The following is an 18,785-nucleotide window of genomic DNA, read 5'->3' on the forward strand; positions in this document are numbered from 1 at the left end:
ATTAATTAGTTAAAAAATTAATAATAGAAAAAAGAAAAAAAAATTAACCTGCTCTTCATTATTCAACGCTCAAAGCGGGACAAATACGGTGGACAAACGCCAAAAGTTGGGTCCCACAGCTTGCGTACTTCTCGTGACGTTGATCTGATAATCCTAACGCTCAAGTTGAACCGGTCCGGGTTGAGTAAACGGGTCAAACAATAAACCGGATCATTTTAAAGCAGTCACTTGACGAGACGATTTCCATATCGATGACGACGTGTCAATAATATATTAAATCCAGTTAAAAACGTTGACTTCTATTGTTTTTAAACGAATCATGTTGCGCCATGTCACCCTACCCCCGCGTCCCTATAATGGGTTGCCCTGAACCCTCACCTCATTTTTTTTTACCTATCGGCGAACCAAATTTGATCGTCGAGCTTGATAAGCAACAAAATTTTCAAGTAAGTTTTTTTTTTTTTTTTTAAAAAAAAGCTTTGTATTCTTTATTTATGTTTACTTTCCTTTTATTGATTATGGTTAAGGTTTTTTATAATTTAATTTAATTTTTGATATAATACAGAGCGATTTGTCAAATTTTATTTGTTTTTAGTTTACAATTAATGAATTTGATATTTTTTTAGCTGTAGAGAATCTGTGAGTGAATGTAAAAATGTTAAGTTAGAATATCTTTAATTTTTAAAAAATAAATTAGAAATCGGACTTCTTTTTTTTTTTTTTTAAATGAAGAATTTCATGTGGCTATCAAGAACAATTGAGTTTGGACTTATTTGGTTGCCAAGGAACTGCCCAAAAAGAAAATGAGAAGCAAATTTAAAATTTTAAGTTAGCATCAGTCAGTTCTTCTAAGAAGTATAAAGATTTTTTTTCTTTTGTTTTTGGAGGCTATTTGGATTTTTTTTTTTTTATTTATGGGGATTGACAATGAAGTTAAGACTGAAAGATTTTTATTCAGTTTTAATTTTCTTAGATTTATTTGTAATTAAATAAGGAGTTTGCTTTATCTGATAGCTGTTTGTGAGCAGCCAAAAATGTTTAAGTATTTAAAATTTTCTGATTTCAATGTGTCTGGGGGTTCATAAATTTCAATGTAATGAGCTGCTTTATTTGGTTAAAGGGAAACGAGTGGAAGAGAATATGGGTGACAAACATCTCAGCTTTTATTTTCTTTTAATGTTGCAAAGTTCAATTAACTAAAAAAATTAAAAAAAGAGAAAAGAAAAAAGAAAAAAGAAGAAATAAAAATAGATAGCAACTGTGGTGAGACTCTTACAAGTGTTATACCCTGTGAATTTGAGCTTTATATCTTCCACGTTTGGGCTTGAAAGTACAAAATAGGACGTTAGAGTTTGCTTATGCAATTTCCATTTTTCCTTTTGTTTTTTACCAATGAAGGGAGGGATGCTAATTTTGTGTTATAGTTAATATTAACCATGTGTGTTTGGATATGATAATAAATTTGGTTGTTATTACAGTGGATTACAGGATTGACAGCAATGTCAATGGTGAATTGGTGGGAAATTCTGTTGACGTGGGCGATAGGGTGGGGAATGAAGATGAAATTTATAGAACTTCTGTTGAAGTAACATTGCATCAAGATCAAGACAATAAAGTGGATCCAGATTCTTTGGCACTGGAAACAATCCCAGAGGGGATACCATCTGTAGCGTCAGTTCAGGCAGATGAGCCGTATGTGGGACAGCAGTTTGAATCTGAAGCAGCTGCTCATGCATTTTATAATGCCTATGCTACACGTGTAGGATTTGTCATCCGGGTAAGCAAGCTCTCTCGATCAAGGCGTGATGGATCTGCTATTGGCCGTGCACTTGTTTGTAACAAAGAGGGTTACAGACTGCCTGACAAACGTGAGAAGATTGTAAGACAAAGGGCTGAGACAAGGGTTGGTTGCAGGGCAATGATTTTGGTGAGGAAAGTAAATTCTGGTCAATGGGTCGTTACGAAGTTTGTGAAGGAGCACACTCATCCCCTGACTCCTGGTAAAGGTCGAAAAGACTGCATTTATGATCAATATCCGGTTAGTTTTTGCTCTTTTCATCTATACCTGTTAGTAGTTGTAGCCCTCAAGACATTTTGCATATATAATTTCTAGAAACCAAGTTATCATTGGTAATGTTTGTGAGAAACAATAGAATCTTGCTTAACTTAGTTGTTTATGTGTGTGCAATAGAATATTTTCCTTTAGTGGGAAGGTAATAATGTGAGTCCTGGACTTTTGAGAGCATAGGCTATATTTGATGCTAGACATTTTGGTCCTATGCAACTTTAGGCTAAATAAAAATGGTTCAGTCTTTGGGTGTTGCTTATCATCTAAAGGGAAGATGACTTAAGATGGAGGGAAGGTGCTATATAAACTTTGGATGCCTTTATCAGATTGCTGATTTACTTTCTTGTATTGATGGCCGATTTGTAAATCACTGTTATGCACGTAACATTAAATCCGGGAAATTATTACATTATTATTAACTGCATTATATTAGAATGGAACTTATACATGAGTATTATGATGCTTATACTCTTAATTGAACTTCAATCCCATATCAGTGGGAGTGAGATTGAGTATAAAAAATATCTTGTAGTATTTTTATGGATTGCTTGAGATTTTATGGTGTCTCATCTATAAACTTTAGAGCGGTGGTAGATTCAGTTGCCACAGACTCTTTCGCCAGATAGATTTTCCATTCTAATTTCTCCAATTTACCCTGAAACATTTTGAAGGAACCAAGAAAAAGATGACTATACATTGAAATATGGACCTAGGTAGCCATCATTGCATATCTGTTGCTGCTTGTGTACTGCTGGATTAGGTTCTTGCATGCAGGGATGAAGCTAGAGAAATTCCTTTCTGAAGGGGCTAAAAAAATTTTAACTGAAAAAAAAAAGGTTGGGGTGGGTGTTGAAGAGGAAAAATAATGCAATAAGATATATGATAGAGATAGATAAACAGTTTATGGATAATGTTGATGTGTTTATTAAGAGCAAATGTTTAAAAAGTTAAAAACTGGCGAGTATCAAATATGATCTAACTGAATAAGATAAACATGTTGATTAGTTGATTGATTTGACTTGTTTATATGATAAGATTACATTTGCTACTTAAATGTTTTAATTTATAAGCATGTGGATACACATTAGTTGAACCCATGACTTGTTTCTCTGAGAATATGGGGGCAATATGAGACTCAATGATTTGTGTAAACTTAGACAAGAAATTGAGGAGGGGAAAAGTTGCAAAATATAATACCATATCCGCTGCATCCATTAGACATTTAGTGGAAATGAAAATTGAGAAGAGGCACCTGCCTCTTCTCATACAACCATTGTTCAATCCCTATTTGCATGGTTCTACCTGCCTCTTCTCATACAACCATTGTTCAATCCCTATTTGCATGGTTCTATTGGTTTCTGTTAGTCCTTGAGGGTTTTGCAATAATTACCATTATACAAGCACTTTATATATATGTAGCATTTGGCATATTTAACCCCGTCGTGGTGCTGTGGGTTTTCGGACTTCAGTTTATTGTTCTCTTGTAGGTTTCTTTGGAATTTAGTTAAATAAATCGCACCTCTCTTTCTCAGTTAGACAGGTCATATTCCTTGTGGTGCTATTAGGTGGTCTATTGACCCTTACGTTGTACTTACATTTCTTTTTTGCAACTACACTGTATATCTCTTACATTAGGATTCTCTGGGTGTCCTTTGGGATTCAAACCGTTACTTTATTTTCATGGTTCTTTGTTACTGCATCCATTTGATTCCTTGCTGGTATATTATCAAGTGTATCTTTTCTAACATGGCATTGGAGTTTTAAAGCAATGTATTTTGTGTAATATATTCTTTGTTTATATGAGTTCTTTCCCCACGGTACAATCATATTTATTATTATGAAGTTGTAATAACTGGTGTGGTCTTTCAATTCTCTGTCTCACTCTCCCTCCCTTCTGAGAATCTAATCTTGGTGACTAAATGGTTCATGTGAATCATCAACCATGAAGACTTCGAAGAGACCTAGTAGCATTATATAATCCTAAAATGAGTTGACAGGTTCAGAATCCTATTAATGTGAAATTTAACATGTGTAGCTTTTCTGGTGTGTTAATTTAAGTATGTAGAGTGTATCAATTTAGTTACGTAGTCAAACTCCGGAAGTTTTTTATTTCATTTTCTCGTTGCACTTGAAGTTTTAGAGCCACAAAGTTGGCCAGATTTCTCTGACGTTAATTACAAAATGTTCAGCAGAAAATCAGCCAATGGTATTGGAAACTTGATGAACTTCTATTAATAGTGACAGATAATATAGCTGTGTAGAATGATTATATTCTTGGGACATGACTTTTGTCTTGAAGTCATTAAAATTATTGATAGAACCCAGGTTCTTATTGCAACTAACCTCTTTTAATCTATTTTTTGTAGAATGAGCACGATAAGATTCGAGAACTATCACAGCAGCTGGCACTTGAGAAAAAGAGGGCTGCAAATTATAAAAGGCATCTGGAATTGATAGTTGAGCAAATTGAGGAGCACAATGAGAGTTTGGCAAAGAAGATCCAACACGTAGTTGACAGTGTGAAGAACATAGAAGACGAAGAGCAGAAGAGCTGTACATAGTATCTGCAGTTTTAGTTCTTCCCATTTTGTTGGAAAACTAAACCAAACTGGTATAGGGACTTCTGTTGCGTAAAGCAGTCAGTATTATGTTTTAGGATTGGCTTAGAAATCTCATGCTGACTTTTTCTTAGCTTTTTAGGTGTTCTTTCAGAATCATCAAATGGAAATAATTGGGGGTATTCATTGTAAAACTTGTATAATTTTGCTCCGTTTTTTGGAGCACCAGGTTCACAGAAGAAATTAGGGTCTCATTGTACAGTTTTTCGAGCCCTTCTTTGTGCAGTTGTGCTAAAAATGCCAAGAGTTTAGGGCATTGGGTTGATCCTAGAGGAAGTTATAAAATTATTTCCAGTGTTCTGTTAGTACTTGTTGAGTTTGATGTGTCTTGTATAGCATTCAAATGATAACTAGATCTGAAGTATTTATTTTCTTTTTCTCAGCCTTAATGGTTTATTGGGACAAGGTTGCTTAAAGAATTTGAGTAAATAGCATTGATTTATTATCAATGTATTTGAGAGTGGATTCCTTCATTAGTTTGATTGTCAAACTTGAACATCAAAATTTTCCGAACCTAATGAAAAATATTGACTTGGTTGTCAACATCAAAATTTACAATTCAATCTTGAACATTCATTAAACTAGAAGAGGCTGGGAGAAAAAACAAAATTAAGAGAGAGTTCTCATTCTTTTTCATTTGGGATGGGATTCATTTCTAATGGGACGAGATTTAGGAAATTTTATTATGTCTCAACTTAAAGTCAGGATGAGAGCAGGATATAAAATTATCCTCCCCTTTTTTATTGCCAGATGTTAATTAGTTGCAAAAATCTCATCCCATCATGTTTATACGTACACTTTTGTACAGTATTTATTTAGTAATGGTTTCCGCGTTTTATTAATGTGTGGAAACACTGTATATGACATTCTCATTGCGTCAGGTTGGTATTAATAACTTTTTTGTCTCGAAAAGGACAGGAACTTGTAGTTTCGGGATTTGTAACACAAACTATGATGATCACTTGTCTGTGCTACTCCGTCCCTTTTATTTATTTCTTTTTAGCGATGTTGCGAGTAATAATATGCATGAAGAATAAGTAGTCCTGAGAAAATTATAATATTGAATCTAGACGCAATTGAATACTAGATTGGGCACAAGGAATAAGAAACAAGTGTGTGCAAAAGGCATGGGCAAAAATCGTCGGCACAGACCAAAAAAATTGATTCTCAGAACTTGATCTTACCTACCCAGCATTCTGACTAGATACACATATCATTAACTTTCGCTTGAGTGTAAGTATTTGTCTCATCCAGTTATCTTCAAAGTTCTATGGTCCCCTTTGCCAAAGCCACTCGTGGCTGGCAGTTTCTGAAGTGCACATGAATCAGTAACATGTGTGTATACAGAACCCTGGCTTCATTATAAATAACGAGGACTGCACCACTAAGTAATCAGAAACCAATTAAGAAGCAAAAGAGTCAGTTGGTTCCTGGAGTTCCTCCGAGCACTTCATTGGGGTCATTCAGAGAAAAGTCGTCACCCTACTGAAGTGTTTGGGGGAACTCTGGTTGCCACCTGACATTACAGTTGTATCCTTTTGTTTTCTTTTTTTTTCCCTTTCCTTTTGAATTGCTACAATCTCTCTCTCTCTCTCTCTCTCTCTCTCTCTATATATATATAATAGTTATTTTTCATTTGTTTGATATTTAGTAGGAGTAAAATAATGTGATCATACATAGTAAATGTATATAGGGGGTGTTTGGCGTCCATCATAACACGAGTGCAATGCAATCTCATGTTTGGTGCAGCAACCCCACTCTCAGTCGGGTTTAGCTTATGTGGCAATTAGCCACATTAGTTTTTTTTTTCTTTATTATAATAATAAATAAATATAATTTTTAATTTAAAATGATATTATATTATATAATATTAAATTTTATTTTATTATATAAAAATATAACTAAATATTGTATTATTTAATTATATTATAATAATTAATATATAAAATTGATTGTTATTTAACAATTTAATATAACTAATAATGAATACTTAAATAATATATTAAAATAAAAATATAATATAATATTACATTATTTAATTATATTACAATAAATTAGATATTAGAATTAATTATTTTTAAATAATTTAATATAGCTAGTAATAAATACTTTTAACTACTAATAATATGAATAATATTAATTTAAAATTAATAGTGATATAACTAATGATAAAAAAAAATTAGAACATATAATACAATTTATGTTGCAACAAACATAATATTGCATTGTAACTTAATTGCATTATAACTTAATATAAATTAATGTATGCCATAATGCAATGCAATTAATACAATACAATACAGTGTACTAAATGCACCCATATACTGTAATATACACACACCTAACATAATATTATAAAAGAATAAGGTGTAAACTTAATATTAGATCCAAATTCCATTTTAAATCTTTTTTGTAGCCATAATCTCCACCCTATCTTATTCACTTACATTCAAATCCTTATCCTTTTGTTTCCATGGCTAGTGGCCAATCAATTTGACTATCATTTGGGATATATTAGTATTTATTAATTTATATATGCAAGGTTAACTTTCATGTAACTTGGATACCGTTTTATGCCTAAACCCGCATTTGGTATACAAATTTCAGAAAACAAAGAGTAAAAATGCAACCTCAAATTCTTCTAGGCCTCAAACTATTCCTCTTCAAATCATTTCCAAGAAGATGATAAAATCAGAAACACCAACTCCTCATAAGCTTCGCTGATTGAGAATCTCATCCAATTGACCAGTTTCATCCTCCATTATACGTCTCCGAAACCTTTTGTTACCAAGCTGAAAACACAAATGGAAGGAGAGCCAAAATTCCAGGAAGAAGTAAGCAGTTGGAGAAGTTTCTATCAGAAATTTTAACCCTGTTTTATCCTTTAGCTGGAAGGTATATTAAGGAGAATCCCTCAATCGATCGTAATGATCTTGGGTTCGAATATCTAGAAGCCAAAGTAGCTAGCTCTCTAGCTCCATTTCTTGACAGAAATGTTGATAGCAAGCAGCTAATCGATTTTAGTCCGTATCAAACAGAGTCAATTACTAGTCCATTACTACCAATTCAATGCAACATGTTCGTTTGCGGTGGAATGGTTATTGGCTTGTGCATTTCACATAGGATTGTTAATGCAACTGTATTGCATAAATTCTCAGATGAATGGGCTAAAGCTAGCCGAATTGGGATTCATAGAGTGGATAATATTGAACTCAGTTTCAGTTTGGCTATGCTTTTACCCACAAGAGAAATGGTGCCTGAAAGCATGTACGTGCTTCCTCTGAAGCCAGGATTGAAGACTGCATCAAAGACGTTTGTTTTCTATCGTCTGGCAATATCCAGTCTCTGGACAAATGCGGATAATAAAGGGCTAAAACGTTTGCCTTCTGGGCTGCAGTTCGTGACAACAGTTATATGGAAAGCTCTTAAACATGGGAAATTAAGGCCGTCTCTCATCGCTCACATGCTAAATCTGAGGGGGAGGACTCTTTTGCCGATATCAGATGATTGTTGCGGGAACCCGATCAAGCCGATTTTCATCAGGTTTTTTCAGGAAATGAGCAAGAACATTCAGCTTCAGGATTTGGTATCTCTGGTTGGTGATGCTACAACAAAAACTATTAACGAATGTGGGAAAATAGATAAGGGAGATGATATTTTCTTGATGGTGAACTATTCCTGTAGAGAAGCTGGCGAAGAATTCGAAAGAGGTGGATTAGATGCTTATTTTTTCACAAGTAATTGTGAGATGCCATTTTATCAGAATTTTAGCTGGGGAAAGGCTGTTCGAGATAGCCATGTTCAATCGCAAGTTCAGATGATTGTGCTGATTGGTACTAAAGTTGGGGATGGAATTGAATCAAGGACATGCCTGGATGAAAATGATATGAAACTTTGTCAACAAGATCCTGACATTATAACCTTCACTTCCACACAGCAGGAGGAGCTGTATGACTGTCCAATTTTTTTGCGCTCAAGATGTTAAATGAAATTTTGTGTTTGTTCTGGGTGATAATTGAAGCAAACTTCTGGTGTTCTAACCTCGCTAATCACATGGTTTCTTCGTGCAATAAATTTTTAATTCTTGAAACTGGTAATTAATTCCTCATCCTAATTTCAGGAATTATAACAGAAACTAGTAACGACCATTTGCCTGTACTACTCCATTCCTTCTATGTCTTTCGTTTTGGTGATGTTGTTGGTGATAATATGTCTGAAAAATAAGTAATCCTGAGAAAGTTGTAAATATATAGTAACATTGCAAAAATAATGAGTCAAACATCCACCAGAATAGTGAACCTGGATGCAATTGGATACTAGATTGGACACAAGGAATAATAAGCGCAAAAGGCAGGGGCAAACATTATCGGCACAGGCCAAAAAATTGATTCTCAAAACTTGATCTTACCTACCCAGCATTCTATGGTCCCCTTTGCCAAAATGGTTGGCTATTTCTGAAATGCATATATGAATTATTGACGTGTATTCAGAGCCCTACCTTCAGTATAAATAATGAGGATTGCACCGCTAAGTAATCAGAAACAAATTTAAGAAGCAAGAAAGTCTGTTGTCTTCCGGAGTTTGGGCACTTCATTGGGGTCATTTAGAGAAGATTTGTCAGCCCTACTGAAGTGTTTGGGGGAACTCTGGGTGCTGTTAAGGTTGTTGACATTTTCCCACCTGAATTATTATATTTTATAGTTTTTACGTCATGATATACTTAACTTTAAATGTTTCTTCAGTTTGGTCCATACAAACTCCCAAGGGACGTCACAAATGAAAAGACGAAATTTTAGAAAATGTAGAGTTTAATCCTGCAAAACAGCTTCTGTTCACACTGACAGCGCTTCACAAGACGAAGAAGTTTATGTGCGTACCACGAAAATCCCATGCAATTAATTTCGGATAGCGCAACCTTATCAGTGCTTCAGTCCAGCAAAACCACTCTTCTTCAGCCCCACACATTTAGCGTCGTTATTAAGAGGCTGAAAAATTAATTCGAATTTTATCCACCACTACCTTTTAGAAGAATAAAAGAAATCAAATTTGATGACCACCCTATCAATTGTCAATTGATAATAATTAACAAACAAGTTTCTCTTTCTTCTTCTTAAAGGATTTGGACACAGTGCAACTTTGTATTGAGTTTCTTTATAAAGTATAATATGAGATTGGTAGTTATGGGATAAAAAATAATATGTAATTAAATTTTAACTATATATTGGTATAAATTAATGCACAGTCATTAAAGATTATGAGAGATAAACACAACTCATCATTGTATCCAAATACTATTTTAAATCTTGAACTCACTTTAAATCAAATTTATTCACTTAAATTTTAAGTAGGAACGAGAGGTATGAGATTCAAATCCCACTCATATGGGCATGGGCGGACCCAATTAAGGCCCAGGAGGGGCTTCAGCCCCCCTGGACCATTAAGTTTTCTTTTAAATGCACCCCAAGCCCCTTTTGAAAAAATTAGATAAAACAATTTGGACACATTTTTCATATATTAAAAGACTTGTGGTTCAATGGTAAGAGTGCTATTTAATGATTTTAAAACCTTGGTTCAAATCCCATTAGCCACATTATTTTATTTTTTAAAATATTTTATGGAAACTACTTCGAAAAATAATATTTTCACGCATTTAAAATACTACTTCAAAAAATGATATTTTCACGCATTTAAAAAATAATAATTTATTACTATTATTATTTAGAATTTAAAAAAAAGTAATAAAATTTGAGTTTATAAGACTTAAAATGTATTCGAGTGAACATTAAAAAAAATCTAAGTTAAATAAAAATTTTTGAACTAAGCCCCTCTCATTTTAGTTTCTGCGTCCGCCACTGCATATGAGTGGTGATAAAATTAGATTGCCATAAACTATAGATTAAAAAATAAAAAATAAAAATAAAAACCCTAACCTCTTCCTTGCACAGCTGGAGACCAATTGACTGAACCATCATTTGGAATATATTAATATTTAGCGATTAATACATGGTTAAAGTTCATATAACTTGGGTGTGATTTTAATTATAAGTTCAAATCCCCGCTTCTGACATACAAATTTCAGAAAACAAAGAGTAAAATGTGCAGCCTCAAAGTCCTCTTCAAATGCTTTCCAAGAAGTTGGTAAAACCAGCAATCCCAACCGTAACCTTCGCAACTGCTTGAAAATATATCATGCATTTACCAGTTTCATCCTCCATTATGTACTTTTTCAACAAGATCCTGACATTATAGACTACTCTTCTACGTCAAATCAGCAGTATGATGATCGTCTAATTGTTTTGCGTTCAAGATGCATGTTGAATGGTGTGATAGATAGTTTAATTAGTAAAATCACTTGAGTATTCGAATCTCGCATTCATTTATAGGGAGGTTAGAACGATGAAACAAGCACACACGTTAGAACTATAAATAATTTCTTCGTACATAAGGTTTTTAAAATGCAATTGGTACTTAATTATTCATCCTATAAAGCAACGCAGAACACCAACTTACTCCACTTATTAAAATTTGGATATTCAAGGCATTTTTGTTTTTATTTTTACAAATAACCTCACCCTAAAATAAATTTTATCAGTACAGGATTTATCATAGAAAAGTTTTCCATGCAGAGATAAAATTCATCTTCAAGTTCTTCTTTTAATTCAATAGTGTGTCGAAACCGGCATCGGCATAGTTAAGATTGGCTTTGTGTTCTTCTTCAGCTTCTGCGATCATACTTGTTTAGTTGTTTATGATTTTACAAGGCCGTGGTAAAATAAAATAAGGATTAAATTAAAAGATAAAAAAGTAATAAATTTACATAATATTTTATTTTTTAGTGAACTGAGTTCATGTTTTCTTGTCTTTCCAGCTTGGTCCTCGTCAGTTTGTGATTAAAATGAACGTTACTCATCATAAGATAATGACTTAAGCAATTAAGTAAACTGATGTTATTCACAAACATTAACCACCCGAAAATTAGTAAATTACAGCTTTACTTAGAAGACATATATGTGAAAGGATAATATGTTGAACAGTGAATCTGTACGCTTTTCAGCGGTAGATATATTTGACGTAAGGCATAATATTGAAGTCCACATGCTATGCATGCCGCTATTCTGCCCTCATATCCATCACAGTATCAGGGGGTTGTCCTTGATTAATTAATTAATTAATTATCCATGTTATGAAGATTTCGTTCCTTTCTCTTGGTAATTAATGTACTTCGAGTGTGGATTAAAATTCGTAAAGCTCAAATAATTTCGTATCTACATCATCAAACTCTCCTCTCGTACCTTCGAGGTTAGCCGAAAAAGAAAATTATTCGTATCTACAAGAAAAGATATATAGAAAAGGGTAGAACCTAGAATTGAAGGCGCCGATGAAAAATACAAAAGGCATTGGGCCAAAAAATTATTCTCGAAGTTTAACTTTCCCAGCATTCTGACTAGATTCATATATTATCAGTAACTTCCCTTGGGAGGATTTTTCTTCATCTTCAATGCTCTATGGTCCCTGTTGCAACATGCATGGAGGTAATAACATGTATACGGAACCCTTCACTATAAATAGTGAGGGCCTCACCACTAAATAATCAGAAACCAAGAAGAAAGTCAGTTGCCTCCTAGAGTTCCTCTAAACACTTCTTTGGGGTCATTTGGAGAAAATGCCGTTGCCCTACTGAAGTGTTTGGGGGAACTCCGGGTGCCAACTGACATTACAATGTCGATTGGGCATTACTATTGCTTTGTTTTGGGCTTTGGCTGGTGTGACATTTAGGCTTGGCAATTTAGCTTGACCTTATTTTTGGCCCGATTGACCCAATTCTAATTTTTAGGGCTTTGACCTGAATTTTTAAGTTTAGGGTCGAGTTAGGGCAAAGATTTTAAGGCTCAAACAAATTTAGGGTTAGGGTAGGGCTTAATGCCGACCCGACCCGACCCTATTTAAAAAAAAAAATTAACACAAGTTAACACATGCACACAACACATCCTCACAACATCACACATTGTGTGTTTTTAATTTAATTGCATTATATTTTTATTTGTATAAGACATGAGTTTTTTTATTTTTTATTTTTTATGTTGTGTTGTTGAATTGAATTGTGTATGACTAAAATGGTTGTGGAATTATATTGTGTATTTTTAATTTAATTACATTGTGTTTTTATTTATATAAGACATGAGTTTTTTTATTTTTTATTTTTTATGTTGGGTTCTTGAATTGAATTATGTATGGGTAAAATAGTTGTGAAATTACATTATGTGTTTTTAATTTTATTACATTGTGTGTTTTTTATGTTGGATTTTGGAATTGATTTGTGTGTGGGGTTGAAATAGTTGTGGAATTGGTTGAAATGGTTGTGGAAAGTGGATTAGATTGTGTTTGAAATGGTTGAGTAATTGCCGAATTGATTGAAATGGTGGTGGGAAATAAAAATTAAATTGTGGGGTTAACTATTTCGGTAGGGTCGGGTTGGGCTTGACCCGATGTTGGCCCGATTAGGGTCGGGCTCGGCCCGACCCTAACTAAATAGTATTCGGACTTTTTTAGGATCGGGTTTTAAATTTCTTTTGATCGGGTCGGGTAGGGCTTGGCCAAGCCCGAGCCCGACCCGACATTTTGCCATCCTTAGTGACATTGCAACAGGAGTTGGATTAAATCAGGATCATGAGATCAGCTTCTTAGCAAAATTCACTAAAGTGATTGCTGGTTAATAAATTAAAAATAAAAATAATTAAATCTTAATTATATACCAATAATCACACCATATCGGTTAGTACAAAATGATTATAGCATAGTTAATTATTTTTTATTATCTTTTGTTTTCATTCAATTAATATTTTATGTCATATCATTTTGTAAAAATTAACCCCATCATTGCTCTGTACTCTTTGTTGATTTGTTCTCCTCCCATAGGTAATGTTGGTTGAAAAAGACCAATTATCCTGTTAACGAAGAAGTTGCGGCCCATGCAAACTCCCAAGCGACGTCACAAAAATTCAAACAATAATTTCGGACAGTGCAGAGTTTTATTCGATTTCGGAGGAATGATAATTGGCTCGCGCATTTCACGCAGGATTGTTGGCGCAACCGTATTGCGGAAATTCTTTGATGAATTGGCCAAAGCTAGCCGAATTGGGATTCATCGAGTCGATAATATTCATCCAGTTTCGGTCTGGCTATGCTTTCACCCACACGAGATATGGTGCCCGAAAGCAGATACGTGCCTCCTCTGAAGCCAGGATTGATGAAGACTGAAGACGTTTAATTGTTATCGATCATTTGGCACTACCCACTTAATCGCAGATCAATTGCGGATAATAAAGGGCTAAAACGTTTGCCTCCGGGGACAGCTAAATATGATAAATTAAGGCCGTCCCTCGTTGTTCACGCGCCAACTACTCATTTGCCCATATCAGATAATTGTTGCGGAAACCCACACATGCTGGTTACCGTCAGGTTATTTTTTTTATGAAAAGAACAACAGGAACATGAAGTTTCAGGATTAATTTGGTATCTCTGGTAGGTGATGCAATAAGCAAAACTATTAATGAGTCTGGGAAACTAGAAAAGGGGCTAGCCAGCGAAGAATTCAAAAGAGAAGACTAGGTACTTAGGGAGTGTTTGGTACCTTTTTTCATTCATCATTTTTACAAAAAATTTTTTGGCAATGCTTGTTTCCTATTAGATTTTTTATATGTGTGAAAACAACAACTAATTCTCTAAAGCTAACAAGAAAACAATAAAATATTTGTAGTGGTTTATGTATGAGTCTCAGACTTAGTTTTTCACTTCCTAACATCTAACGAATGTAATTTTTTTATCGGGCCCAACTGGACAACACCCAAACCTTATTTCTCTCTTATGTCTTTTTTTGTGAAATTACAGTTAAATCTTTATTTGTTGTGACTTTTGCTAATTTATACGGGCAGTTGCTTTTTTCTAATTATTTTTTTGTTTTATTTAGTTTTTGTAATATAATAATTTTTTAACATGGTAACTTTAAAATTCTCCATTTAATCCGATTTAACCTCTCTTTTTAATTACAATTTTTTTAAAAATTTATAAATTTGTAAAAATCTTTTTAAGCTAGTTACTCTAATATTCAGTTATAATTATTTTGTTTTACCAAGTTTACATTTCGTTTTTGAAAAAAAAATACATAAATTGACGCCACTAGAAAATAATGATAACGAAAAAAGTTAAATTTCTATAGATAAATACAATTTAAATAAAGAATTTATAAAATTTAAAATAAACTATATATTTTAATTAACTTTTTTATTATTAAGAATATACTAATATTCTAAATTTCTAATAGAGACCAATAATACTCTTTTTATTATATTCCTTATTTTCTCATTCTTTTTTATTGCCTCTATTTTTCCAAACAAATAACCAGCACATTCTCACTTTTTTATTTTCAAATACAATTTTTAAAAACAAACTACCAAATACATTTTCAAATTTACTAGAAACTAATCATTCTTTTATACTATAAATAAAAAAGCCTTTTGAAAAACAATACCAAATGCACCTTAATTTTTTTACGAATAATTGTGGGATAACATTTTATCCGAATTTTGGTTGGTGAGAGGCCGTTTGGAGTTAGCCAAGTTCAATCTCAAGTTGAGATGATTGTGCTGATTGATACTAAATATTGAGCGATTAATACTAAATATTAAGTGGAGAAACATATTCTTTAGGAGAGATATAAACTCAAGCAACTTTCCTTTACAATGTAATATAGGGCGTAACTCAGCATTAAAGATGGGAATGGAATTGAAGCAAGGATGTGCTTTGATGAAATGATTTGCAACTTCTTCAAGAAGAGTCTGACATCATGGCCTTCGCTTCCATACAACTTTTTCATTTTTCAACAAGATCCTGACATCATAGTACGATTGTCTGGTTTTCTTTTTAGCTGAGATTAAATGCAATTTCGTGTTTGCTGTGGGAGATAAAATAGTTTAATTTATAATATCTCGAGTTAAAACAAAAACCTAGTGTACGAACCTCGCTAACCACATGGGTGAAAAGGCTATAAAACCAGCCTACCTTTATAACCTCTAATGAAACAAACGTATAAATATAATGTCTGTGGAAGCTCAAGGTTTTTAATTCATGAAACTGTTAATTAATTAATTCGCCATCCTAATTATCATGCCAAGTTGAAAATCTAAGCTACAAACTCGAATTAGAAGAACTTTAGGAAATCGAAGCGACACAGAACAGCAATTCTGTTATCTCATAAACTAAATTTGTTAAAATTTAGGAATGCAATTTTTTTTAAGTGCAAATAATCTCATCATGAAATAAATTGCATTAAATTTGTATCAAATTTAATAGTATATGAATTACCGATATCGTAAGATAAGCTTTTCCAACAAAGATAAAATCAATCTTTAATTCTTTTTTAATTTGATTCAATAGTGTTTGTTTGGGGAGGAATTTGGATTCTGACATGGACAAATGACTTCATGACACATGGCAAAGCTGGAGGCCAATTGAGTCAACAATCATTTGGGATATATTTATACGTATTGATTAATAATGGTTAACATTCATATACCTCGGGTATCATTTTTATTATGAGTTAAAATCCCAGCTTCTGACATAAAAATTTCAGAAAACAAAGAGTTAAAAAATGCAGCCTCAAAGTTCTCTTCAAATCCTTTTCAAGAAGTTGGTAAAACCAGCAAACCCATCCCCTAGTAACCTTCGAAGTTGCTTGAAAATATATCATCCATGTACCAGCTTCATTCTCCATTATGTACTTTTTCAACAAGATCCTGACATTACAGACTTCGCTTCCATATCAAATGATCGTCTAATTATTTTGCGTTCAAGATGCATGTTGAATTGTGTTATAAATAGTTTAGTTGGTAAAATCTCTTCAATTCAATTGGAGGTTTTAGAATGATGAAACAAACATACGCATTAGCATTATAAATAATTTCTTCATACTTTAGGATTTTAAAATACAATTGGTAATTAATTATTCATCCTATAAAGCAACACCGACCGCCAACTGCACTTATTAAAATTTGGAAATTCAAAGTATTATTATTATTGTTATTTTTTTTTTTTTTGGGTGCAAATAAGCTCACTGTAAAATAAATTTTACAGTACATGATTATCATAGAGAAGTTTTCCATGCACTGATAAAATTCATCTTTAAGTTCTTCTTTTAATTCAATGGTGTGTTAAAACGGGCATTGGCTTAGTAAAGATTGGCTTTGCGTTCTTCTTTAGCTTCTGGGATCGTACTTGCCTAGTTTTTATGATTCTACAAGGCCGTAGTAAAATAAAATGAGGACTAAATTAAAATAATATAAAAAATGCATATTTTAATGTAATATTTTATTTTTTAGTAGACTGAGTTCATTTTTTTTCATCGTTCTAGCTTAATTGGGTATATATGAAGTTCATGAAACTCTCCTCTCGGACATTTGAGATTAGCCAAGAAAGAAAATTCGTATATACAAAAAAATATATATCGAAAAGGATAGGCCTTAGAATTGGAGGTACCGGTGAGAAAGTACAAAAGGCATTCGGCCAAGAAATTATTCTCGAAATTTAACTTTCCCAGCATTCTGGCTAGATACATATATGATCAGTAACTTCCCTCAAGTGGATTTCTCTCTTCTTCAAAGATCTATGGTCCCCATTGCCAAATGCATGGCTGTCTAGTTATTTCTGAATTCTCTCTCTCCATCTACACACTCATGCACGTAGTAATAACATGCATACGGAAGCCTTCACTATAAATAGTGAGATTTTCGCCTCTAAGTAATCAGAAACCAAGAAGAAAACGGTCGGCTGCCCCCTAGAGTTCCTCTAAACGCTTCATTGGGGTCATTTGGAGAAAAATTCGTCGCCCTACTGAAGTGTTTGGGGGAACTCCGGGTGCCACCTGACATTACAATGTTGATCGGCATTACTATTGCTTTGTTTTGGGCTTTGGCTAGTGTGACTTTGCAATAATAGTTGGTTTAAGTCAGGATCAAGATCTCCTCTCATGATTTGATAAATCATCAGCTTCTCAGGAAAATTCACTCAAGTGATTGTGGATTAATAAATTAAAAATAAAAGTAATTAAATCTTACTTATCTACTAACACTAAAAGATAAGTGGTACAAAATCTTTAAAAACTCAGAAAAGTTCAAATCACTATAAGATCTTAATCTAAATATTAAAATATCATAAGGCCCACAAGATAGAGTTATACAAACTAATGCGCAATAAATGCATTAAGTGGTGGATGAAAATGACATGGCTCATATGATTAATGTTTTATTATTTTGTGTCTTCATCTAACCAGAACAAATAATTGTACCATATTAGTTAATCTAAAATGATTTATAACTCTACTATTGCCATTTCGTTTTTATTATTTTAATTTATGTTTTTTAATAAATTAATATTTTATGTGATATCATTTTGTACAAATTAACACTGTCATGACTATTTGTTCTTCCGCAATAGGTAATGACGGTTGAAAGAGACCAATTACCTTGTAATTGAAGAAGTTGCGGGCCACGCAAACTAACGACGTCACAAAAATTCAAACAACAATTTCGGACAATGCAGAGTTTTATTCGATTGCGGAGGAATGATAATCGGCTTGCGCATTTCACACAGGATTCTTGAGGCAACCGTATTGCAGAAATTCTTAGATGAATGGACTAAAGCAAGCCTAATTGGGATTCATGGAGTCGATAATATTCATCCCAGATTCGTTTTGGCAACGCTTTTACAGTTTTACCCACAAGAGATATGATGCCTGAAAGCAGATACGTGCCTCCTCTGAAGCCAGGATTGATGAAGAGTGAAGACGTTCGTTATCGATTATTTGGCACGTATAATAAAGGGCTAAAATGTTCGTTATCTATTTTCAGGAAAGAACAATAGGAGCATGAAGTTTCAGGATTAATTTGGTATCTTGCAATAACAAAAACTATTAATGAGTGTGAGAAACTAGAAAAGTGTTATTGACTTTTCTTGATGGTGAACAATTCCAGGAGAGGAGTTAGACACCGATGAATTCGATAGAGACGATTAGATGCTTAGGGACTGTTTGGTATCGCTTGTCATTC

General features: G+C 33.3%; 2 protein-coding genes and 1 non-coding gene across 3 annotated transcripts; all 3 read left to right on the forward strand.

Annotated features, from left to right (window-relative positions):
* Window positions 1-287: 287 nt before the first annotated feature.
* LOC102624315 (protein FAR1-RELATED SEQUENCE 6) lies at window positions 288-5,075 on the forward strand. Its single transcript, XM_006478653.4, has 3 exons — window positions 288-446; window positions 1,479-2,038; window positions 4,435-5,075. Coding segments are annotated over exons 1-3 (756 nt in total). The 5' UTR covers window positions 288-445; the 3' UTR covers window positions 4,630-5,075.
* A 1,016-nt stretch (window positions 5,076-6,091) lies between these two features.
* Window positions 6,092-6,222, forward strand: MIR395C (microRNA MIR395c). Its single transcript, NR_161530.1, is given in 1 exon segment — window positions 6,092-6,222. It is a non-coding gene; the product is annotated as a microRNA MIR395c (primary transcript).
* Window positions 6,223-7,780: 1,558 nt separating this feature from the next.
* On the forward strand, window positions 7,781-8,671 carry LOC107177142 (acetyl-CoA-benzylalcohol acetyltransferase-like). The gene has a single exon (XM_052436052.1). The coding sequence runs from the start codon at window positions 7,781-7,783 to the stop codon at window positions 8,669-8,671; it is 891 nt and encodes a 296-aa protein (XP_052292012.1).
* The last annotated feature ends 10,114 nt before the right edge of the window (window positions 8,672-18,785 follow it).

The sequence above is a fragment of the Citrus sinensis genome, chromosome 3 (genome assembly GCF_022201045.2).
Source record: "Citrus sinensis cultivar Valencia sweet orange chromosome 3, DVS_A1.0, whole genome shotgun sequence".
Lineage (NCBI taxonomy): Eukaryota > Viridiplantae > Streptophyta > Magnoliopsida > Sapindales > Rutaceae > Citrus > Citrus sinensis.

Coding starts and splice junctions, on each gene's coding strand:
- LOC102624315 (XM_006478653.4), top strand. Junction 2,039..4,434: donor GCATTTATGATCAATATCCG/GTTAGTTTTTGC, acceptor TATTTTTTGTAG/AATGAGCACGATAAGATTCG.
- LOC107177142 (XM_052436052.1), top strand. CDS start 7,781: ATGGTTATTGGCTTGTGCATTTCACATAGGATTGTTAATGCAACTGTA.